Raw genomic sequence first — 18,811 nt, 5'->3', positions numbered from 1 at the left:
TCTCCCGGAGTGAACTCTCTAAGGCGCGTGCCCTTGTTGTACAGGCGGACCTGCCGTTCCTGGGCCTGCCGCAAATTCTCCTGAGTTAGGTGGGTGAGCATGTGGAGTTTTGCGCGCAGGTCCATAACGTACTGAATTTCATTTTTGCTCTGTGAAGGTCCCTCCTCCCAATTTTCCCGCAGTACATCTAAGATGCCACGTGGCTTACGCCCGTATAATAATTCAAACGGGGAGAACACCGTGGAGGCTTGAGGGACCTCTCGCATTGCAAATAACAAGGGTTCGAGCCACTTATCCCAGTTACGTGCGTCCTCACTTACGAATTTTTTGATAATATTTTTGAGGGTGCGATTGAACCGTTCAACTAAACCGTCCGTCTGTGGGTGATAAACGCTGGTGCGGATCGGCTTAATACCCAGTAGCCCATACAGTTCGCTTAGTGTTCGTGACATAAACGAGGTGCCTTGGTCAGTCAGAATCTCTTTCGGGATTCCAACGGGAGATGACGTGGAAGAGGGCCTCTGCAATACTGCGTGCTGAGATATTGCGAAGAGGCACCGCTTCCGGGTATCGTGTTGCATAGTCCACCAGAACCAATATAAAGCGGTACCCTCGTGTTGACCGATCTAATGCCCCGACGAGATCCATCCCAATTCTTTCGAACGGGGTCTCGATTAATGGTAGGGGGCGCAAGGGCGCTTTTGGAATGGCCGCTGGGTTTACTAACTGGCATTCGTGGCACACCGTACACCACTTACGGACGTCGCCGCGAATCCCCGGCTAATAGAATCGGGCCATTATCCGGGCTAGTGTCTTATCCTGCCCGAGGTGTCCAGCCATGGGATTAAAGTGAGCCGCCTGGAATACCAATTCCCGGTGGCTCTTTGGAATTAATAACTGGGTGACTCGCTCTTTCGTCTGAGTGTCCTGCGTCACTGGGTATAATCTATCTGTCAAAATGGAAAAATAGGGGAAGGACGGGGTGGCGTTCGACTGGAGCGTTTGACCATCGATTACTCTTACTTGGTCAAACGTGTGTCGCAGAGTCTCGTCTCGCGATTGTTCCAGTGGGAAATCCGCAAGGGATTCCCCAATAGAAAGAGGAGGAGCCGGCGGCTCCTCACTCTGTCGCGGAGATGACGTAGACGGCTCTGCGACCGCCGCTCCAGCCAAAGCGACACCGGTACCCTTCCCTGTCAACCGGCAGGACCCACTCTTTACTAGGCGTGCCATTAAACCCTGAAATCCCGCCCAATCAGTCCCCAAAATTAAAGAGTGGGTAAGGCGAGGATTAACCGCCGCCTTCACTATAGATTTTTCCCCTTTGAAATATATGTGGACCGACACCAACGGGTATCTGTGAACATCCCCGTGCACACACAACACCTTCACCCCCTGTGCTCCCCCCAATGCACCAGGCTTGCACCAGGCTTTGGCGGATCGAGGTCTGATTGCAACCCAAATCCACCAACGCCTGATATGTAGCCCCTTGTACACTTACCAGTATGCGATACGCTCCGGCCTGATCGAGGGCAGCTTCTGGCGCGTCGGGGATCCGCACCACCGCCCCCACCTCCATAGCTGCGCACTGTTGCTGCAGGTGGCCCGGTTCCCCGCAGCGCCAGCAAACCGGCCCGGGCCTTCCCTCTGCAGCTGTGTTCTGGGGCTCACTCACCTGAGGGGGGGGGGGGGGGAGACAGACACAGAAGGGAGAAACGGGAGGGCACCACGAGTGCGGCGGGCCGGCTGGGGTGGAGCCGGCCCCCGCCTCCGTGGTGAGGGAATGGGGCGAGGACGGGACACGGGGGGGGGGGAGAAAGAGAGAGAGAAGAGGCAGCGTTGTTGGCTGTCCTGCCGCCGGAACAGCCGCCAAATGATCCTCCGCCAGTTCTACGGCCTGATCCAGCGACGCCGTGCGGTGGCACTGGACCCACTCCGCGGTTCCGGCTGGTAAGCGGGCGATGAATTGCTCCAGCACCACCTGATCGATGATTCCCTCGGCGTCGCGATCGTCTGCCCTCAGCCACCGCCAGCAGGCGTCCCGGAGCTGCTGGCCGAACGCGAATGGCCGGCCGACTTCCTCCATCCGCAGCGCGCGGAAGTGCTGGCGCTGTTGTTCAGGCATGCGCCCCATGCGCTGGAGGACGGCCCGGCGAAGGTCGGCGTAGGCCAGCCGGCGGTCAGCGGGGAGCTGTAGTGCGGCCAGCTGCGCCTCTCCCGTGAGGAGGGGGAGGAGGCGCGCCGCGCGCTGCTCCATCGGCCACCCCGAGGCTTCGGCGACTTGCTCGAACAAGGTGATAAATGCCTCGGGGTCGTCCTGCGGGCCCATCTTGGTCATGGTGAGGGGAGACGGGCCCGCGGCCGGGGCGCTGGTGGACCCCGCCGACGCGAGGAGATGCCGGAATGCCTCTCGATCTTCCTGCTGGACCAGCACCAGGGCTTCAAAGCGTCGCTCCTGCTCCTTTCGGAGCGTGACGAGTGCCTGGTGCTGGCTCTGCTGAGCCGTGGCGAGGGCGTGGACCAAGTCCGCGAACGGGGAGGATTCCATGGGGCTGCCAAGTTGGTGCTCCACCTTTCCCAGGTTTAGGCACCACTGTAGCGCTATTAATGTGTGGGTGGAGCACAGAAGATGGCAGGACACGCTTCGAGGCAGAGAAGGCTATTTATTCACGCAACTTTTCAGTCTACTGTGGCGTAAGCCCATATACACGCACACACACACTCTGCATCTGCTCCCGGGTTGCGCTCCCTCTACCTCCTCTCTGCCTCCTTAAATAGGGAGCGGTTACTGGGAAAACACACACAAAACACAGGTTAATTACCATCGGGTGTAGCGATTCTGCCACTCACCTTCCCTGGCTCCGCCCTCCTGTCACAGACCGGCGCTTGACCACGCCCCCGCTGCCACAACGTTATACTGTATGCGCTAGATTTCCGGGTAATCTGAGTTTATTACCACTGTGTGCCTATCCTGCTGTTCGCAGCCGTGGGCTTAGTGCGAGCCCACCAAGTGTGTTCGCGTGCTGGTGTGGGCTGCCGTAATACCGATGTTCTGTGTTTTTTACTGCTGTTGTCACAGCCAGAAATCGTGTGAGCCCATCAGATTGCTGTTAAAGGCCACCTAGCGCTATATGTTTGTATTGTCCTAAGTTTGCCACGGTAAGTGGATTTTGTTATTTGAGTTTCATACTGTGTGTTGGTGTGCACCTGTTATTGTGTTGTGTTGTTGTTGTTGTTCACTCTGGTAGCCTGCTAGGTGCGTTTGCATGCTGTGCAGGCCTCGGCAGTGTTCCCGTGTCACACCCTATACCACTGTCTGCAGTGGGTGGGGCTAGTATGCACCCACTAACTGCATTTGTCCGGGCCATCATAATACTGTGTACTGTGTTTTTTCTGTTTCCATCAGGTGCATCCAAGTGCAGGCCACGACAGTGCTCTTCGGTGACACCCTCCTCTGCCACGCCCTATACCCCTGTTCACAGCTGGTGGGGCTAGTGTGCGCCTGCTAAGTGCATTCGCATGCTGGGGCAGGCCACTATTGTGATCCTGTGGCATACCCTATATTGCTGTTCGCAGTTGGTGGGGCTAGTGTGCGCCCTTTAAGTGCGTTCGCACGCTGGTGCAGGCCACCATAATACCTTGGTGGACTACTAGAGGAGGACTTCAGACTTCAGATCGCCTAGGCCTCTGTGTGGCTATGATGGCTTCCCACTACTGCAGGATTTGCAGGGCCTCAATGAGTTCCAGAGATGGGCACAAGGAGTGTCCAATGTGCTTTGGAGCTGTCCACATGCTGGAGGACGTGGACAACCCCTGCAGTGCAGCCTGCGACCTCTCCAGGGGGGAAAGACAGCGCCAGGCCAGCCAGGTGGGCGGCCATGTGTGTGAGAGTCGGAGAGAGAGGCGATGCTCCCCCGACCAGCCATCCCTCTCCAATAAGCACAAATGCAAGCATTCATGTGACCAGCAGCGGGAGTCCCCCCACAGGCCTGCCCAAAGAGAGGCGCCCAGACCTGCTAAACCTGCCTCAGCTACGGTGACGGAAAGTGGTAACACGGAGTCGCTCCAGATCCTCTTGGTTCTCTAGGCTCTGTCACAGAGGATGGACAGGCTGGAAGGTCAACAGGGCTTGTCATCTACTTCCCTGCCCCTGGGCCAGGGGGGTACCCCACGTGCTGGAGGACGTGGACAACCCCTGCAGTGCAGCCTGTGACCTCTCCAGGGGGGAAAGACAGTGCCTGGCCAGCCAGGTGGGTGGCCATGTGCGTGAGAGCCGGAGAGAGAGGCGATGCTCCCCCGACCAGCCATCCCTCTCCAATAAGCACAAACGCAAGCATTCATGTGACCAGCAGCGGGAGTCCCCCCACAGGCCTGCCCAAAGAGAGGCGCCCAGATCTGCTAAACGCCCTGCCTCAGCTACGGTGACGGAAAGTGGTAACACGGAGTCGCTCCAGATCCTCTTGGTTCTCTAGGCTCTGTCACAGAGGATGGACAGGCTGGAAGGTCAACAGGGCTTGTCATCTACTTCCCTGCCCCTGGGCCAGGGGGGTACCCTCTCATCCAGACCTGAGAGTGATGGTGAGGGGGGGATGGGCGGGGCAGTGTGGATGTGCTATCCCTCTACACTCCCCACACAGCGATGGTTTGGCTAGCACAAACCTCCCTGCCGGAAGCCATCAAGCAGGAGCTGCTGAGCCTCCCCGTGGTGCCTGGGCATGTCTTTCACCCAGGATCCCAGGAGGTGCTTGATCGTGCCGAACGCACTGCGGCATCTAGGGAAGCTGTCCAGCATGTGTGCTGTAAGTCGGCTTCAACTGCCAGCTGGACGCCTATGGGTAGGTATAGGCTACGGCAGCCCAGCAGGCAATCACCCGGTGGCCCCACGGGACTGGCGATTTCATGCACCCGACCGAAGCACGGCCCCAAATCCCCGACCCAGGGGAAGAAGAGGACTGCAGCGGGGCACAGGCAGGGATGCAGGCCGCGGCAGCGGTCCTGCATAGGAGTCTTGGGTCGCCCGTCGATTGACCTTCCCAGCTGTCACGGACCTCCTGGGAGGGGACCCTTGGGTCGTGGCTTCGATGGCTTGCGGCTACCAATTGCAATTTCGACAGCGACCACCTACGTTTTCAGGGGTCAGGGTAACATCTGTAAAAGATCCAGCTTTGATGTCCGTACTCATCAAGGAGGTTCAAGAGCTACGTCTAAAAGGGGCCATCTCAGAAGTACTGCCCAACGCACAGCTCACTGGGTTCTACTCCAAGTATTTTATTGTTCCCAAAAAAGACGGCGGTCATCGGCCTGTTCTCGACCTCAGGCCCTTGAACTGATATCTCAAGGTGCTGCCTTTCAAGATGGTCCACACAAGAGTAGTGATGCAGTCCATCCGGCAGAGGGAGTGGTTCACATCTCTGGACCTAAAGGATGCATATTTCCATGTGCCAATCTGCCCAGAACACAGGCCCTTCCTGCGCTTCGCCTTCCAGGGCAGGGTGTTCCAGTTCCAAGTCCTTCCTTTTGGCCTTTCCCTGGCCCCAAGGGTTTTTACTCGCATGGTATCAGCCGTGCTGTCCCCCCTCCAGGCTCAAGGTCTAAAAATCCTACCCTACCTGGACGATTGGCTCATCTGCACCCCCTCTTGAGAGCAGGTAGCGCGCGACACAGACACAGTTCTGGCCCACATCCAATCCTTGGGCTTCACTGTCAACCACAAGAAGAGCAACCTGCAACCCCGCCAACAGGTGGAATTCCTTGGCATCTTCCTCGACTCAGTCGGCATGACTGCGTCTCTCACTGCACGGAGAGTGGACAGCTTTATCGAAATGCTGAAGTATTTCCGCTTGGGCAGTCTTGTTACGGCTCACAGAGCCCAGAAGCTGCTGGGTTTGATGGCAGTAGCAGTAATTCCTCTTGGCCTGCTGAGGACACGCCCCCCTGCAGTGCTGGTTCAACGCTTTCCATTTTTATTGTTTACAGTCTAATTTGTCTTTACCATCTTTTGGTATTGTTGAAATTACGGCTTCCTTCCATGAGGGGGGGGGATCTCTCCCTTTTTGAGTGCCCAATTACAAGTCTGGCGCAGTCTTGGGGTTATCTATTCGCTAAAAGTTTTATACCATTCGGCCATAAAGCCATCCGGGCTTTTATGTGGCTTAAGTTTCACTATTGCCGCCTTAACTTCATCAGTAATCTCAGTAACCAGTGCTTTGTTTTGTTCCTGTGTGACTAGAGGTAGATTCAAAAATTTAAGGAAATTATCCATTTCATTTTCATTATCTAGTCTTGGTTGTGAGTATAATTCTTTATAATATTCCTCAAAACTACTTTGGATCTCCTCTAGTTTATATTGTATTTTCTTTGTTTTAGGACATCTTATTTTATTTATAGTATTGTCCGCCTGCTGATTCCTTAATTTATGTGCCAATAGTTTTATAGCTTTACTTCCTGCCTCATAATAACCGTTTCAGAAATATCAATTTATTTTTAATTTCATCAGAATATATCTCATCTATCTCATTTTGCAATTTTTTAATTGCTACTGCCTTATTTGATTCTGCTCTTATGTTTTTTCTTTTTTGTAATTCCTTAAGTTTACTGTACAAATTATTGAGCCTCTCTTGTTTTGAGTTTCTTTAGAGTTGAGGAGCAGGAAATTTATTTTCCCCCTTAATACTGCTTTATATGCATCCCACACAATAGGTGGGGACACCTCTCCATTATTGTTTTCTTTAAAATAGGTTTCTATTTCCTTTTTCATTTCTTCTTTTACCTGGGGGTTAATTAATGTTTGAATTCAGTTTCCATTGTGTAGATTTTGGATTATTACTAACGTTAATTATCATCTCTATCGGTGAGTGATCTGACATGTCAATAGTTCCAATATTTCATGATTGGATTCTGAATGTGTCTCTCTTAAATATAAAAAAAAAATAATCGATCCTTGAGTAGGTGGAGTGTGGTGAAGAAAAATGGGTGTAATCTTGGCTAGTTGGGTAGAGATCCCGCCAAACACCATTAATACCAATTTCTTTCATGATAGAATTTACTTTGTTAATTGTGGAATTACTGTGTTCTGGGTTACATTGGGATGAATCCATCCTGGACAACCTTATGTTCATATCTCCTCCGCATATAAGCACTCCTTGGGATTCAGTAGACATCATATCAAACAATCTTTTATAGAAGGACCAATTACTTCCTGGAGGGGCATATATGTTAGAGTGTAACCATCAACCCTCTAATCCTTCCTATGACCATCACAGAATAACCTTCTCTATCTTTGGACTCTGAAATATGTTCATACTGGACCTGGTTTGATATTAGAATGGCAGCTCCTCTTCTGTGGCCTGATTTATAAGAGGAGCAAAATAAATGTTTAAATCCTCCTCTTTTTAGTTTTAAGTGTTCCATCTCTGTTAAATGTGTTTCCTGCAGGAAAGCCACCTGTGCCCCATCCCTCCTCAATTTTGATAATATTTTACTTCTCTTAACTGGATTAAGTACTCCATTCACATTAAAGGAGATCACTTCTACATTATGAGAATAATTTGCCATTACTGTTGTGATAGGACATTTCACCGTCTTTATATAAGGTGCATGGAGCAGCAGCAATACATTGAACAAAGTAACTAATAGCAGGATTTAAAACCTTGAAATGTCCATTAGAACTTCCAAAAGTGGGGTTTAAAAAGAAACCCTGTGTGAGATGGTTCAAAGCAGCCTGTATGAGGGATAGCCTCTTTTTTAAGTGAGGGCCCTCATTTACTGTGGCTTCAAGAAAAACCTCATCCATTCTGACACAAGTTCACCCCCCGACTTGTTGATTCCTATCAACTGTGGCTTTCCATAACTAAAAAAGTAAAACATTGCACAGATATAGCGGGGGGCGGCACGGTGGTGTAGTGGTTAGCGCTGTCGCCTCACAGCAAGAAGGTCCTGGGTTCGAGCCCCGGGGCCGGCGAGGGCCTTTCTGTGTGGAGTTTGCATGTTCTCCCCGTGTCCGCGTGGGTTTCCTCCGGGTGCTCCGGTTTCCCCCACAGTCCAAAGACATGCAGGTTAGGTTAACTGGTGACTCTAAATTGACCGTAGGTGTGAGTGTGAATGGTTGTCTGTGTCTATGTGTCAGCCCTGTGATGACCTGGCGACTTGTCCAGGGTGTACCCCGCCTTTCGCCCGTAGTCAGCTGGGATAGGCTCCAGCTTGCCTGCGACCCTGTAGAAGGATAAAGCGGCTAGAGATAATGAGATGAGAATGAGATGAGATATAGCGGGGGGTCGGGGTTGTTAAGCAGAGTCAGCCCTATTCATCACATTTGTAGTTTACATAAGTGTAGAGAGAGTCCTTACTGTATGCAAAAGGCAGCTTTAGCATGTTCAAACATAACATGTTACAGTATGTGAAGTACACATTTAAGCAGTATGCATGTTCATTGTTACTCAGCCGTATCCTGATCTCTCTGCGATGGGTCCCAGCTGAATTTCTGGAGCTTGTCTTTGAATGTTGACCCTCGTTGTATGCGCTCTCATGTTTGTCCCTGTCTCCCGCTAACAGTCCATGTCAGCCTCTGGAGCTGCTCCAATACGGACTCGGGTGGTTTGAGCACGGTGACCGGTAGCCCCTTCTCAGCCATCTCCTTTGTTGCCTCTTCAGCAGTGTTGTAGGTGCGGGTCCCATCCGGGTAAAAGACTCGTCTTTCGATTACGTTCATTATGTCTTATATTAAAAAGATAACAAACATCAGCGCTGGATCAGGGAGGCCATGGAGATCCGTAAGCGAAGCCCGAGGACCATCAACCGGGATGAGGGAGCATACATGCTCTCCCACACCTGGAGTGCCATCTTGCAGGGGACAAACAGACAGTAGAAGGCGTGACCGACCTGTCAAACCAGACAGGAAGGCCACGCCTTCAGAAACAGCAGCTGATAAAAGATGCGTCACCAATTAACATCCGGTGACACTCTGAGGAAGACGGAAGTTGTACGTCGAAACATGTCAGGTAAACAAACCCAATAAATTAGATGTCTGATAAAAAAAGGAAAAAAAATAAAAGACTCGTCGTCTGGCCGGGAAGGGTGTTTGGAATCGTATCCCCTTTTCTTTCAAGATCTTCTTCACGTCCATGTATTCTTGTCTTTTCTTAAGTATACTTGGTGCATAGCCATTGTCTAGATTAATTTGCTTATTCTTCCAACTAAAGCCCTTCTTTTGCCATGCTATTCAGAGAATCTCCTCTTGGTTTTGTAGCTCAGAAACTTTACAATAATAGATCTCAGAAGGGTTCCTTCTCGTGGTGCTGGTCCAAGCGCACGGTGCGCCCTTTCGATCTGGAGATCCATATCAGGTGGCAGGGCTAAGTTATGTTTCAGCAGGTCCTCAACAAAGCTTATCATTCATGTGGAATCATTCTTAGACCCCTCCGCTACAGAGTAAATCCTGACATTATTTCATCTAGACCTTCCCTCTTGGTCTGTTTGTTTTGCTGCCAGGTGAGTCTGGAGTTTTATTAGCTTCTTCATCATTTCTTCCACAGACTGTAGCCTCTCATCTGTGTTCAAAATTCGTTCCTCCGCCTCGTCGAGCCTCAGTTTGGTTTTGCTGATTTCTTCTTTTAATTTCTCCCAGTTGTTGCTTGTTATCTTGTCGGAAACTTTTTATCTCTGCAAGTATGGTGTTCAGACTGACCTCCATGTCGGCGTCCTCGCCTTCTTCTCTGTTAGCATTAGCTGGCAAGCTGCAGCTAGCTAGGGACGGCTCACGGCTGGGGTTATCGTGTGAATCAGCATTCTGTGCATATTTCCTGGTTTTGACTTTATTCTGCCTGTCTCTCGTCATAATTTCACCCTTATCTGTAGTTTAAGTTCAACTTTAAAGTGAGTTTACCAAGTTTGCAGGGCTATTGTTGGGGGTGAACTTCTCTTATGCTGCCATCTTTGTGGCTGGGCAGTCCGAAATCCCTACAACTCTGATATTTTTAAAATCTGGATTCAATTTCTACTCTGCTTGCCTCAGGATTGGCTGAGCAGATATGGGTACCTCCCTCCTCCTGATCCACGAACAGGGAGACTGCAGACCAAAGAAGGGATAGAGAGGGCCATCAGACGAATGCAGAGGTTTGCAGGCCTGAAGGAGACAGGCAAACTTGGTAAAATTGCTATTTTGTACACTGAAAATATGGAGATGTCTCTTCATAATACAGCAATATACCAGTTTTCTTATGTGTTTGAGAAATGGGCATGTAGGCACATTTCTAATGTGTGTATTAAGACATGCATGTATTGCTTGATTAATTTACATTGCAAAACACTTTAATAAAATGAACATATATCAGTAGCTCATTAATAATAATAATAATAATAATAATAAAACAACATTATTTATTTAAAGGAGTGAGAAATAGAAACATTTTACCAGGTTCCTGGTATCAGATTATTTCTAGGGGCTGTCTAAGACTTTTTTTTTTTTTTAAATCACACTATGGTGTGTACAGAACTGCACTGTTCATGGAGATTCCTCATTCATAATCTGTTTGTCTAGCCCAATGCTTTTTAGTGTACTCTGTCAGCAATGCATTAGGAGTTTCCATTACTATAATCCATATATTGATCTGTACTCTTCAGTTTCTGCTCTCTCTCTCCTCTCTCTCTCTCTCTCTCCAGATAAGGACACACTAAAACAGATGTCAATGCCGAGATGCTCACTGCCGGACATTGTAGGCACTGAGGACATGCTGAGGAAGAGAAGGAGGAAGAAGCGTTACACACTCTCTGGGTCCAGCTGGGAAACCACTAATTTGAGATGGAGGTTTGTATGTTCAAGTCTAGACAATGTCACATTCTCAGTCGCACATACAGTACATTTTACATTTGCTTCCATAAGAAGTATAAAGTATATTAAAAGTTCTGCCATTGTATGCACAAATATACTTTAGTAATGTTTTTCATCACCCCCTTTCTTCTTATCTCTCCTTCTTAGTGTCCTGAGTTATCCCAGGCTTTATTCCTCACTTTCACAGGATAATGTGAGATCGATCATGTTCCATGCCCTCAAAGTCTGGAGTGACAGCACCAACCTCCAATTCCATGCTGTCTCCAAAGATGAGATTAATCGTGCTGAAATCCGAATTTCATTCGAACGCTCCCTCCATGATGATGGCTACCCTTTTGATGGGAAGGGAGGCACGCTTGCTCATGCCTTCTTTCCTGGCCAGGCTGACATCAATGGAGACACACACTTCGATGATGAGGAGACATGGACGTACGGGCAGCCAGATGGTGTTGGCACTGACCTCTTCACTGTGGCAGTGCACGAGTTTGGTCATGCACTTGGTCTCTCGCACTCGTCGGCCAATCCCTCCATCATGCGCCCTTACTACCAAGGCCCAGTAGGAGACGTTACCAAATACACACTTCCAATGGATGACCTGCTAGCCATTCAGACACTGTATGGTGAGAATTTTAAATCGCCTAGTTTTCTATGCATAATTAAAGTATTTCTTTCACTACTAGTCGTAACTTAATGACATCAGGATCTCATCTCATCTCATTATCTCTAGCCGCTTTATCCTTCTACAGGGTCGCAGGCAAGCTGGAGCCTATCCCAGCTGACTACGGGCGAAAGGCGGGGTACACCCTGGACAAGTCGCCAGGTCATCACAGGGCTGACACATAGACACAGACAACCATTCACACTCACATTCACACCTACGGTCAATTTAGAGTCACCAGTTAACCTAACCTGCATGTCTTTGGACTGTGGGGGAAACCGGAGCACCCGGAGGAAACCCACGCGGACACGGGGAGAACATGCAAACTCCACACAGAAAGGCCCTTGCCGGCCCCGGGGCTCGAACCCAGGACCTTCTTGCTGTGAGGCGACAGCGCTAACCACTACACCACCGTGCCGCCCCGACATCAGGATTATGCCATAAATTATATCCTGCACAATTCTTAGCAGCTGTCATAAAAATGGGCAAAAAATATTGTATAAATGAACAATTATTCAAAAGATTCTAAAGTTTCCATGCAAACAATAGTTTTCTTATAACCTTTGTTCCAACAAAAAATATTCATTAGAAATTAAGAGTTTGGTTCCAAAACGCAATAAGTGCCATTTTCAAAAAATCAAGTTCCCGCCAAAAACGTTTGGCATTTTGATCACTATTCAAAGTTCCAAAATCAATTTTATGCAAAACTTGATCTCTACCACATTTCTCTGCAGTGTATATCCCCTTTCTTTCCAAAATGCGACAAGTGCCACTACTGATTTTCAGCAAAACGCGATTTCTCCACTCGACTAGTCACAGTGCACCATTCAAATATGTAAACAGTAATAGCAACTCCCACTGACTGTCAACATCATGGATAATTCCTATCTTTTAGTGAGATTTTGAACAAAATAAATTAATAATTTTGGTGTGTGTGGAGGGACTCTTTATTATCTTAACGTTTTATATTATTATTCCAGTAGAGATTGTGGTCCAGTGCCGTTTTCCACTTTGAGCGCACCTGATTCCTACTGGGATCTAGATATCCATCCATCCATCCATCCATCTGTAGCTGCTTATCCTGTTCTACAGGGACGTAGCCAAGCTGGAGCCTATCCCAGCTGACTATGGGCAAGACGGGGTACACCCTAGACAAGTCGCCAGGTCATCGCAGGGCTGACACAGAGACAAACAACCATTCACACCTACCGGTATGGTCAATTTAGAGCCACCAATTAGCCTAACCACAGTCTTTGGGGGAAACCAGAGCACCCAGAGGAATATGACGCTTAATTTTTTTTATATATAATATGTGTGTGTGTTTTATTTATATATATATATATATATAATCATTATCTCTAGCCGCTTTATCCTGTTCTACAGGCAAGCTGGAGCCTATCCCAGCTGACTACGGGTGAAAGGCGGGGTACACGCTGGACAAGTAGCCAGGTCATCACAGGGCTGACACATAGACACAGACAACCATTCACACTCACATTCACATCTACGGTCAATTTAGAGTCACCAGTTAACCTAACCTGCATGTCTTTGGACTGTGGGGGAAACCGGAGCACCCAGAGGAAACCCACAGGGAGAACATGCAAACTCCGCACAGAAAGGCCCTCGCCGACCACAGGGCTCGAACCCGGACCTTCTTGCTGTGAGGCGACAGCGCTAGCCACTACACCATGCCGCGCGCGTGTGTGTGTATATATACATGCACATATATATATATATATGTGTGTGTGCGTGTGTGTGTGCCGAGTTTGAAGGCCAAATGGCAGCGCTCATTCAGAACATTGAATTCAGATCCTCATCTCCCTCCGAGTTCCAAAAGTGCTTGTCATAATACATCGATACCATCAACTCAGACACGCACGTGTACGTCCCCGCTGACAAAACCACCAACTTTTACAGGCTACCGCCGGACGATTACAAGGCACTCATTAAAAAAGTCTATCAAAAAGGAATATTAGAAGGCACCTGGAAACCTCAAACAGCAAATTAACACCAAGGCAAAATCCATCACCAACTGCCTCGAATTAGATGACCGTATTGAATCTCTAGCACATAAAGACACCTTTATTACCTTTAAGGATCATAAAGAAAACTTTGTCAACAATCCGACATGCCGTCTTATAAACCCTACCAAATCAGAAATAGGCATAATTAGTAAGAAGATCCTGGATAGAATAAATACAGATATAATTAGCAAAACAGGCATCCTCCAGTGGATAAACACAAAGGCCATGCTAGACTGGTTTTAATGCCATCCCAAACAAGAACAATTATTTTATTGCCTTCGATATTGTGAACTTTTATCCGTCCATCTCACAAGAGCTCCTAATTAAGGCGCTTGACTTTGCGGCTGCGTACACCAACATAAGGGCCGAAGACAAAGAAATAATCTTGCATGCCAAATAATCTTTCCTGTTCAGCAATCACAATGCTTGGATAAAGAGAGACTCCCAAGACTGCTTTGACATCACAATGGGGTCGTATGACGGGGCAGAAACGTGTGAGCTTGTGGGAACATTCCTTTTACTTCAACTTCCCCCCAGTGCCCGTGGGCCTGTATAGAGATGATGGCCTCAGCGCTTTTCATGATACACCACAGCGCATCGAGCGAATAAAGAAGGAAATATGCAAAGTATTTACCAACAACGGCCTGAAAATAACAATAGATGCAAATAAAAAAATGGTTAATTTTCTGGATGTGACTCTAGATCTTAATAAGCAATCATATGAGCCCTACGCTAAACCTAACAATATCCCACTGTATGTACACAAGGAAAGCAAACCCCCCCCCCCCCCACCATCACCAAGAACGTTCCAGTAGGGGTAAACAAACGCCTCAACGAAATATCTTCGTCCGCCGAATGCTTCGACAGAGCAGCGCCACAATACCAACATGGCCTTGATAGTAGCGGCTATGAGCACCGCCTATGCTTTGATGCAGCCAATGCCCAAAGACTCCGCACCAGACGAAATCATGGCTGGAAGATAATGTGATTTAACACCCCCCCCCTTACAATAAACAGGTCAAAACAAACGTGGGGAGAAAATTCCTCGCAACAATCAAGGATTGCTTTAGACGTGGGCATCCCCTGGCCAGGATTTTCAACAAAAACACCCTCAAGTTGAGTTATTCCTGTATCCCAAGTCTGGCCGCCAAAATCAGCACACACAATAAGAAAATATTGACGGAATCATTGGAGCCGCCCAAGATGTGTAACTGCCGCAATAAGACGACCTGCCCCCTCAACGGTGTGTGTCTTACAAGGAATGTTATTTACCAAGCTACAGTTGAGAGTGAGCGCGGTAAGGAAACCTATATCGGGCTTACGGGGATACATTCAAGTCATGTTACAACAACCACACTGCGTCATTCCATCACGTGGGCAAGCATCACGCGACAGAGCTGAGCAAACATATATGGATTCTAAAGGAATCCGGAGAAAATTACACACTGACATGGGACATTATAGCACGCGCCCCGGCATATAATAATAGCACTAAGCGCTGTAACTTGTGCCTCGCAGAAAAATATTATATTGTATGCAAACCACATCTAGGCACGCTAAATAAGCGCAATGAACTAGCCAGCGCATGCCGGCACGCTAATAGGTTTATTTTAGCTAACACCTTTTGAGTATAAAAGCAGCTGTGTATTGATATTTTTGCCGCACCTGATGAGAGAGCAAGTCGCTCTCGAAACAAGCTTGTCGTGCGCAATAAAATTATGCATACAAATTGAAGTATTTTCTCTTTTTGTGTGTATATATATATATATATATATATATATATATCCTTCTCACCCCCGGCGGGGGAGTGGTATCCATGTCATCCTCAACCTTGGGTCCTCTACCAGAGGCCTGGGAGTTTGAGGGTTCTGCGCAGTATCTTCGATGTTCCTAGGACTGAGGCTTCAGATGTTGTTCCTGGGATTTGCTGGAGCCACTCTCCCAGTTTGGGGGTTACTGCCCCAAGTGCCCCCACTACCACGGGGACCACACAACCCTTGACCTTCCACATCCGTTCCAGCTGCTCTTTCAACCCTTGATACTTCTCAAGTTTCTCATGTTCCTTCTTCCTGATGTTGGCATCAGCTGGGATCGCCACATCTATCACCACCACCCTCTTCTGCTCTTTGTCCACCACCACTATGTCTGGTTGGTTAGCCAGGATCTGTTTGTCAGTCTGGAAGCTGAAGTCCCACAGAACCTTGGCCCTGTTGTTCTCAGCCACCTTCTGTGGTATGGCCCATTGGGACTTGGGTACTTCTATTCCATACTGGTTGCAGATGTTCCTGTATACTATCCCAGCCATTTGGTTGTGCCTCTCCATGTATGCTGATCCAGCTAGCATCTTACACCCTGCTACTATGTGCTGGACTGTTTCAGGGGCTTCTTTGCACAGTCTGCATCTTGGGTCTGATCTACTCTGGTAGATCCTGGCCTCTATGGCTCTTGTGCTTATGGCCTGTTCTTGTGCTGCCATGATTAGTGCCTCTGTGCTGTCTGTCAGTCCTGCATTATCCAGCCACTGGTAGGATTTCTTGATATCAGCCACTTCCTCTATCTGACGGTGGTACATGCCATGTAGGGGTTTGTCCCGCCAGGTTGTCTGTTCCTCCTCCTCCTCTGCACTCTCATCAGGGTTCTGCTGCCTGAGACATTCACTTAGCAGTTCATCCTTTGGGGCCATCTTTCTGATGTATTCTCGGATTTTCGATGTTTCATCCTGGACCGTGGTCTTGATGCTCACTAGCCCTCGGCCTCCCTCTTTCCGCTTAGTGTATAGTCTCAGGGTGCTGGACTTGGGGTGGAACCCTCCATGCATGGTGAGGAGCTTTCTAGTCTTGATATCTGTGGCTTCTATCTCCTTCTTTGGCCAGTTTATGATACCAGCGGGGTATCTGATGACTGGTAGTGCATACATGTTGATGGCTCGGACCTTGTTCTTACCATTCAGCTGACTTTTCAGGACCTGCCTTACTCTCTGGAGGTATTTGGCTGTGGTTGACTTCCTTGTGGCCTCTTCATGGTTTCCATTAGCCTGTGGGATGCCAAGGTACTTGTAGCTGTCTTGGATATCACCTATGTTGCCCTCTGGTAGGTCAATCCCCTCAGTCCGGATCATCTTGCCTCTCTTTGAGACCATCCGGCCACACTTGTCCAATCCGAATGACATCCCTATGTCATCGCTGTAGATCCGGGTGGTGTGGATCAGCGAGTCTATTTCTCGCTCGTTCATATATATATATATATATATATATATATATATATATATATATATATAGTGTGTGTGTGTGTATATATGTATGTGTGTGTGTGTGTGTGTGTGTGTGTGTATATATATATATATGTATGTGTATATATATATATATATATATATATATATATATATATATATATATGTGTGTGTGTGTATGTATGTATGTATGTATGTGTATATATGTATATATAATGTATAATGAGAGAGAGAGACCATGAGCTGGCCTAGTGGTTAGTGTGCCCACCTCTCAAGCGGGAGATCATGAGTTCTACTTGTGGCTGGGTCATACCAAAGGCCATCATAAAAATGGTACCTGCTTCCATCTGGCAAGGCACAGTGTAATACAGATATATTTATTTAGGCACTGCTTAAAAGCAGAGCTCCTGATGAGTGTAAAATTTGTTAGTAAATAATCCCAGGTTACTTTTTAAAAAGCAAATTAAAAATAAGAGCTGGATAAAAACCTTATGTAAATAAAGATACAAATTTTGTTGTCTGGTGGTCGAGTGTTTGCAATATGTTGCCTTGTATTTTCGATCAGATTCCATACAGCCGCAAAAGCCATCAAAAATCAGGTTGATGCTTTACCATATTCTCTTCAGTATTGAGCTTTGCGCCACTCTGCTATGAATTTAACTGTACATGCTGTACACAGTGTCCAAATTTCTAAATTTATTGTTTGGAATAAAGTTTGTCCTAAAAAAAAAAAAAAGTTTCCATGTAAACATCTGACTGGGCCTATTAACATTCCTCAGAGCTTTGTGTGTAAAATAGATCGGGGCTTGTAGATGACAAGATGAATTGGGAATTTGGGAAAATCTGTGGTCCAATATGGTCCAAGTTCAGAGGCTGTGATATGTCTCAATCAACTTCTTGTTTCTAATTATATTTCACATGCAGAAAAAATTATTTTTATTGATGTAATAGATTTATCGCATTTTGGGAAAAAATGTGTCATGGATATATTGTATTTTAGAAGAAATAATCAGTTTTTTAATAAAAATTTAAAAATCAACATCTAGATTTGCATTTTTAATGTTATTACAACCTCATAGTGTTATATTAAAGTTTCAAACAAAAAATAGTGGTTTTCATGTTACCATTTTTTTTTTGGTAAAGAAAATACTTTTTTTCCCTCAAGTTTATCAGAGTGGATTTATTGCGTTTTGGGAACAAACTTCAAATTTATTTGAAAAATAATAGTATTTTGTCAAAAAATATACTATACTTTACTTTGATTTCAGTCCTCAGTCACATAACCTGTTTCCTGTAACCTGGGGTATAAATATGATACACACGTAAAATCAGTGCCTTACCATGGGAGGTGGGGGGAGGGGGCATTCATCATTAACAGTAGCTCATATTAGCAATCTATAAGAACATATTTCTTTAAACGGTCTACTCCTACTTGAAACATCAAAAATTGAGGAACTCAAATAATATTATAGGGGTGACTTTATTATTCAGATAAGATTATTAATTGGTGACTGTTCATTTGCATTTACTGTTAGCCCTTGTTAGCATATGGGTAGTATTCCTTTAAGCTTAGGTTTATTTTTAAATGTGTAAATCTAAAATGTGTAAATATTTAGTTATATAAATTTCCTTGCTTGCAAATATCCAACTAACATGATTTGAATTACAACATTTAATTCTTATCCATTCAGTTCAGTTGTTCAGGTTCAATGCCTGAACTGATAATCACATCATCAGTTTTCCATTGGCTAATCAGACACAAGGTACACCACCACTCTTGCTGGAGCAGTTGGGGGTTAGGTGCCTTGCTCAAGGGCACTTAAGCCAGTCCTCCAGGAAATCGAACCAGCAACCTTTTGGTCCTAAAGCTGTTTCGCTAACCACTAGGCCATGTTTTTTCCCCTAAAACCATTATCCGTTAATGATTATTTAAAGGCTATAATCAAGACAAATCGAAGTGATTTGTAGTGGTGTTTCATATTGCCAATTTTAATAATGCATGGATTCTGAACAGGTGAGTCACATCAGTTTTGAATGTGATACACAGAGAATAAACATGTACATCTTTGTCCATT

General features: G+C 46.9%; 1 protein-coding gene across 1 annotated transcript in view; it reads left to right on the top strand.

Annotated features, from left to right (window-relative positions):
• mmp25b (matrix metallopeptidase 25b) overlaps positions 1-18,811 on the top strand; it is a 68,156-nt gene that overhangs the window by 32,549 nt on the left and 16,796 nt on the right. The window contains exons 3-5 of the mRNA XM_060939410.1: positions 10,010-10,142; positions 10,657-10,801; positions 10,973-11,445. Coding sequence (XP_060795393.1) covers positions 10,010-10,142; positions 10,657-10,801; positions 10,973-11,445 — 751 coding nt within the window. The remainder of the gene's footprint in view (positions 1-10,009; positions 10,143-10,656; positions 10,802-10,972; positions 11,446-18,811) is intronic.

This window comes from Neoarius graeffei, chromosome 14 (assembly GCF_027579695.1).
Source record: "Neoarius graeffei isolate fNeoGra1 chromosome 14, fNeoGra1.pri, whole genome shotgun sequence".
NCBI lineage: Eukaryota > Metazoa > Chordata > Actinopteri > Siluriformes > Ariidae > Neoarius > Neoarius graeffei.
This window is presented reverse-complemented; position numbering and strand designations above follow the sequence as displayed.